Raw genomic sequence first — 7107 nt, forward strand, 5'->3', positions numbered from 1 at the left:
AATGAAAACAAAGCAAAGTCTTAAGCAACAAGCTTCAATGACTTGGCAGTACACAATAAAGGAATCAAGCTTTTGAACTAAGAATGAAACTTCTATCTGAGAACCAAAACAAGAAGAAAAATTGCTGAAAGATTCAACATCATTGATAACTGAAGTTTACATCCTTTTAAAAAAGCAATCAGCTTGAGTAAAAAAAAACAGTCAACTAAAAGATACTTAACACCACTAATTCATCTTGAAACTTATAAAACTTAACTTGTACACATAAATAAGCTGATTTGATCAAGTCAATCAACACCTAATTAAAACAAACACATTACCAACTTAGTTCAAATGTAACTAAGTAACAAATATACAAACAAGGTCAGCATGTTGTCTTGCTACAACATGCATGCAACAAAATATTGACTTAGCTGCATGTAAGCCATTCTTTAACACTCCTCATTGGCTTTCATGCTGCAAACTCCCAACTTGATTCTTGAGTTCTCGAACCTTTCTTTTCCAAGAAGCTTTGTCAAGATGTCTGCCAACTGATCTTCATAACTACAATGAATCAGCTTGACCTCATGTGATTGCTCCATATTTCTGAAAAATGAAACTTAATCTTGAAATGATTTGTTTTGCCATAAAACACTGGATTCTTTGCAATTACAATAGTAGATTGATTGTCATATTTAATCTCTGTTGCTTCTCTTTGGTGCAATTTCAAATCAACCAAGAGTTTCCTTAGCCAAATGGCTTGATTAACAGCTATAGTAGTTGCAATGTATTCAACCTTAACTGTTGATTGAGGTACAATGGTCTGCGTCTTCGAACTCCAACAGAAAACAACTGATCCTAGAGTAAACAGATACCTTAAAATACTATTCATATCATCAATGGATCCAACCAATCATTATATACAAATCCAACAAGCTTCAAGTTATCAGCCTTGGTGAACTTGACTCCATAGTTCAGAGTCACTTTAATGTATTTCAAAACCCTTTTTGTTGCTTGAAAGTGAGTCACATTGCAACAGTGCATGAATTTGGACAAAAGGCTGACAGCAAATGCAATATCAGGCCTTGAGGTTGTTAAAATAGAGTAAACATCCCACTAGGCTTCTAGAACCAGATACATTTACCCTTTCAAAATCACCTTGGCTAGTAAGTTTTTCACCAATAGCAACTAGAGTACTAGCTGCTTTGCAATTTTGCATGCAAAATTTAGTTAAGATCTTCAAGGCAAAGGCCTTTTAACTTATGAAAATGCCCTGCTAAGTTTGAGATACCTCCATACCAAAAAAATAGTACATTTCACCTAAATCAAACATTTCAAATACATTTTCCATTTCCCTTTTGAATTCAGCTAACAAATCATCATTCCCACCAGTCACCAGCAAATCATCCACATATAAGGAGACTATTAGAAGTGTTTCATCTCCAGCTTTCTTCACATACACAGTTGGCTCACTAATGCTTCTTTCAAGGCCCAAGCTTAACAAATAGTCGTCGATTTTGTCATACCAGGCTCTTGGTGTTTATTTTAAGCCATACAATGCCTTTTTAAGCTTGTACACTTTTGTTTCAACACTAGTTACCTTGAAACCATCAGGTTGTTCAACATATATTTCCTCTTTGAGGAATCCATGGAGGAAGGTAGACTTTACATCAAGTTGATGTATCTTTCATTGCCTTTGAGCTACCAAAGCAAGCAAAAGTTTGATAATATCTAATCTTGCCACAGGTGCAAAGGTTTCAAAGTAGTCAACATCATACTTTTGGCTAAAACCCTCTGCCTTTAGCTTGTTCAAGGTTCCATCAGCATAGTGTTTGGCTTTAAACGCCCATTTCACCCCTATGACTATCTTATGGACTAGCCTTTCAACCAGCTCCCAAGTTTGATTCTTATGAATCATGTCCATTCCATCTAACATGGCTTCTTTCCAGTCTTGTAATGCTTCTGGTTCTTTATAACTAGTTGGCTCAATAATAGCTATGTCAACCCTTTCATACACTTCATTGATTAATTTGGTTCCCTTGACAGATACATCATCAAAATCCATTTCTTGCTTAATCTGATTAGCTTCATTTGGCCTTGTTACTAAGTATTCAGTAACATTTTCTGACTTAGCTCTATCCTAGTTCCATGTTGACTTCTCATCAAACACTACATCCCTACTTACAAACACCTTGTAAGTTGAAGGATTAATGAATCTGTAGCCTTTCTTAACACTGCTATAGCCTACAAAGATGCCAAGTTGAGCCTTCTTTTCCAATTTTTCCTTTTTAACAGCAGAAAAATGTGCATACAGATGCAACCAAAAATTCTCAAATGTGCAATTGATAGTTTGCATACAAACCAGAATTCAATGGAGTTTTATCCAACAAGGCTATGATTGGTAGCCTGTTTTGAAGATAAACAATAGTGTTTACTGTTTCAGCCCAAAAACTTTTAGGCAAATTTCTTTCAAACATCAGACATCTGGTCATATCCATCAGGGTTCGATTCTCTTTTAACTAACACCATTTTGTTGGGGGTGTGTAGGTGTTAGTGAGTTGATGTTCAACCCTTGACTATTTACAAAACTTTTGAAATAAATATGAAGTGTACTCTGTCCCGTTATCTGATATTATAGTTCTGAGCTTGCAACCTGATTGAGTCTCAATTGCTACTTTGAACTTCCAAAATACTGAAGCAACTTCTAACTTTAACTTGAAAAAATAAACCCAGCAAAACATGGAATAATCATCAATGAAAATGATGAAATACCTGTTGCCATTCAAGGATTGAGTCCTCATAGGACCACACACATCAATGTGAACCAACTATAGTTTTTCAGAAGTCCTCTAGGCCTTGTTGACTGGAAATGGGAGCTTAGCTTGCTTTTCCAATTGGCACACTTCACAAACACCTTGTTGTTCAACCAATTTTGTAAAATTATCAACCAAATCCTCTTTAGATAACTGAAGTAATGATCTATAATTAACATGGCCCATCCTCCTATGCTACAATTCAGACTCATCTAAGGCAGTTGCATAAACACTAGAAGTTTTCTTATTCCGGTCAACAACAAAGCTCCTATCAGTCATGGCTACTGACATAGGCTTTAGATCCACTTGGATCATTAATCATGCATTCTTTGTTCTTAAACACAACCTAATACCCTTTCTCAAGTAATTGAGCAACCCTTAGCAGATTTCTATCTATTTCTAGTACTAAGAGAAGATTTGAAACAAGTTTGGTAATTGAAGGAGTGTTAATCAACACATCTCATTTTCCTTTTACTTTGATTTACTGTCTATTGCCAACTTTCACTTTTGAGTTAAAGTTGCTGTCAATCCACTTGAAGATACTAGTATCATGAGTCATGTGGTTGGTACAGTTGCTATCAATCAACCATCCTTCTGAGTTATTTCTCCTGATTGCTAAACAAGAAACATCAAACACTTGCTCCTCCTGAGTATGGCTCTCTTCAGCTACTTGAGCTTGAGTTTTAAGCTGCTGTGGTTGTTGTTGTTTTTGTTGGCCCCTATTTTTGCAAACTTTTTCAACATGGCCTAATTGCTTACAAGCTTTGCATTACACATCAAGCCTAAATCAGAAATATGTTTTTAAATGAGTAGTCTTTTTACAATGAAAGCATGATGGATATTTTCTCATTCCTCCATCTCTTTTAGACTTCTTTTTTTTTTGTCTGTCAGCTCTTCTTCCCTTTGTAACTAGAGGAGCTCAAGGTTGCTTTGCTTTTGGCTTGAAATGCACCATCATGATACTTCTCCTGTCTACTAGCTCTTCTTTGTTCCTAAACATAGAGAGTATTGATTAGCTCAGTCAAAAAGATTGTTGATAAATCTCTCAAGTCTTCCAAGGAAGAAATCTTGGAATCAAGTCCAACGCATTGTTTTGAAAGCAGGACATTGCCTTGTATCTCTTAGATCTATCATCAGAGTGTTACCTGATTTGAGCAACCATGGGGTTAGCTCTCAAGGGTGGTGGTTCAAGATCAACATTAACAACCTCTCACAAGTCAAATGCTTGCAATAGGTCTTCATTTTTATAGGTAGGTCTTTATTTTTACTATCTAAATATGGTAGCTTTCACTATTAAACACTGGTAGTAGAGTTGGAGAGAAACTAGATGAAGACATGTTGACTTGAGAATAGAAAAGAGAAAAGGGCCCTCTAAGAAGTTGGCTCTAAATACTAATTTTTGGTGTTCTAAAATAGAGATGAAAACAAAGCACAGTCTTAAGCAACAAGCTTCAATGACTTGCAATACATAATGAAGGAATCAGGCTTTTGAACTAAGAATGAAACTGCTTATCTTATAACCAAAACAAGAAGAAAAATTCCTGAAAGATTCAACATCATTGATAACTGAAGTTTACATCCTTTTAAAAAAGCAATCAGCTTGAGTCAAAACAAAACAGTCAACTAAAAAATACCTAACACCACTAATTCATCTTGAAACTTTTAAAACTTAACTTGAACACATAGATAAGCTGATTTGATCAAGTTAATCAACACTTAATCAAAACAAACACATTACCAACTTAGTTCAAATGTAACTAAGTAACAAAATGCAAACAAGGTCAGCATGCTGTCCTGCTACAACATGCATGCAACAAAAAATTGACTTAGCTGCATGTAAGCCATTCCTTAACAGTAATCTTCATATAAAGAAAACTTGAGAATGGACTCAACAGATAAGAAAATCACAACAAAATTGCATAATAAAGTGGATGAGCTAGAGAAAAAAAAGGGAATACTATCATACTATTTCAAGCACTTTCAAAGATAAAATAAATGCCATCCCACTACCCCACCCCATCCCATCTGAAAATAAAAAGACATACTAACTTGTCCTGGAACAATTGAATTCCAACATATCTGTTGAACTGCAAACAAATTGATTGATTTTATGTCAGACAAAGCCTAATCAGATGTATGTTCACATTCTTAGAGGAATAAGATAATACACTAAATAAAAACTAATCTGAATAATGATCAAATTAGAATTAAAGCGATAATTTAGCAGACAACTAATGGAAACACAAAAAGCAAGAATGGGGAAAGATAATCAAATTCATTAATCAAACAATTTTATACACATGACTCAAGCTAACAAACTATAACAACTCCTAGCTTCCTACTCCTACTAACAAGCTAACAGTCTCCTTAAGAGTTAGTCATCTTAATGACAAAAAGAATTTGAAACCTTTGAGACACTAACATTCTCTTCCTGACTCAATTGCTCTACACACCAAATTTATTCCTAAGAAACTCAAATCATACTAACATGGAAAGACTTAGTAAACTGCACCACATATCAGATTACAAAAGGCATTTGCAGACCCATCTATGAAATGTAACAAAAGAAGAGTTTGAAAACACAGATATTTGATTCTCATGGTCCCTAATGAACAGGCCAGTATAAAGGTGCTGCTAGATAAATTCCTTGTTCAGGCAAGATGGTTGCATAGCCATAACCTTCGTGTGAAACATTGGGACCTTTCTTATTCCATCCTTGGTGAATGAGATCAACACCTATATAGTAGACATGTATACAACAATATATGTTGATAAGGAGACGATTAACAAATTGAACATGTCAAAGTAGTTACACCTACAAAATTTGCAACTCAACAAGGAAATGAAAACAAAAGTTTCCAACAACCACACTTAAAGAAAGAAATAATGAATGGCTACTGCAAAGAAAATGCAATATATATAGAGAGAGAAAAAATTAAATTAGCATAACAAAATTCTCCTATTAGAACTACTTGTTGGATCAAACAAATTGGATTAAAAAAAAGGCTAATATACTAAAAAAACTCTTAAACTACTATATTTAGATAGATTTTGGTGTTTTCCCATGTGATTTTTGAACAATAAATTAATATGAAAAGATTAAAAAACAAGGCAAGAAAAATTAATGTGAAATTCTCTTAAATATATGTTTGACCCTACCCATTTCCAACTCAGCAAGAATCCCTCTTGAACAATAAATTACGACACAATGAGACATCTGTTTGTAGAGTAATATTGAATTGCTTTGTTGAATCCCCCGTGATAAGTGTACAGGCCCAAATTCGCCCGACCCAATTGATGAAATTGAACCCAATCTTAAAAATGACCCAAACCCAAACTAAACCTAGCCCAAAAGACCATAACTTTAACTTTCAGCAAAAAAAAAAGAAACCCTAGCCTAAGAGCTACCACCGCTCCTCCTCGGGCGTACCACCCACGCTTCGTCCCGAGGGTTGGCTCCTCTACTCCATCCCATCACCCCTTCAAAGCCTGCAAAGAGAGCAAAAAAGAAACGAAAGTAGCAGCCATAACAGAGGCTGAAACAGTGATAGAACAGTAGCAAGGACAAGAGCATACAGAGAGCAGAACCTAGACATAAATGGTAACGAGGAATAATATTGTATTGTTATTTTTCGGCTATAAAGTCACTGAAAAACGGATGTAAAAAAGGGGGGATTCAAAAAATATACGAAAATCAATCAAAAACGAAAATTTCAAAAGGTTATCTTTTGCTCTTAGTTTGGTTTCAATTTCTGTTTTCATATTTTTTTCTTTTTATTATTACAATCGGAAATCAAAAAGAAAAAGGGAGGGAATACCCTTACCGTTGATTTTTTTTCCGGCCGCCATCGTTGGTGTCGCACAACGGAGCAGCTGCAAGGATGGGCTAACTCTTTTGCCCTAGCAAAGAAAGATTGAAAACCTATTTTGCTTCTTTTGATTTCAGCGCAAGCTAGGCTTTGAAAACCTAGCAGAGGAAAAGAAGAAAAAATAGGGAGGTGGGCTCTGTAAATTTTTTAAAAAAGAAAAAGGAAAGGGGTCACCCGAATAGGTGCTTTATTTGTTATTTATTTCTCCTGTACTAACATGTTTTGTTTTTGTTTTTGTTTTTTTATTATTATTATATAAATGCATTGCATTACCTCATCATAGAAAGGAGGTGTTGATTCATATTTGATTGCTAAATAGAGCAGTTTGTCATAAGAAAATGAATTTCTTGATAAAGTGGATTATAATGCAGTTGTCTAAATATAGTCCAAGTAAACACGAAGAAAGAAGGCTGACAGCCCATGAAGAAACACCCAACTTGGCTTCA

The 7107-nt window shown here is 34.9% G+C and overlaps 1 protein-coding gene across 1 annotated transcript; it reads right to left on the bottom strand.

Moving 5' to 3' along the window:
* Nucleotides 1-1666: 1666 nt before the first annotated feature.
* On the bottom strand, nt 1667-2044 carry LOC107960601 (uncharacterized mitochondrial protein AtMg00820-like). Its single transcript, XM_016896921.1, has one exon. The coding sequence runs from the start codon at nt 2042-2044 to the stop codon at nt 1667-1669; it is 378 nt and encodes a 125-aa protein (XP_016752410.1).
* Nucleotides 2045-7107: the final 5063 nt, after the last annotated feature.

The sequence above is a fragment of the Gossypium hirsutum genome, chromosome A05 (assembly GCF_007990345.1).
Source record: "Gossypium hirsutum isolate 1008001.06 chromosome A05, Gossypium_hirsutum_v2.1, whole genome shotgun sequence".
NCBI lineage: Eukaryota > Viridiplantae > Streptophyta > Magnoliopsida > Malvales > Malvaceae > Gossypium > Gossypium hirsutum.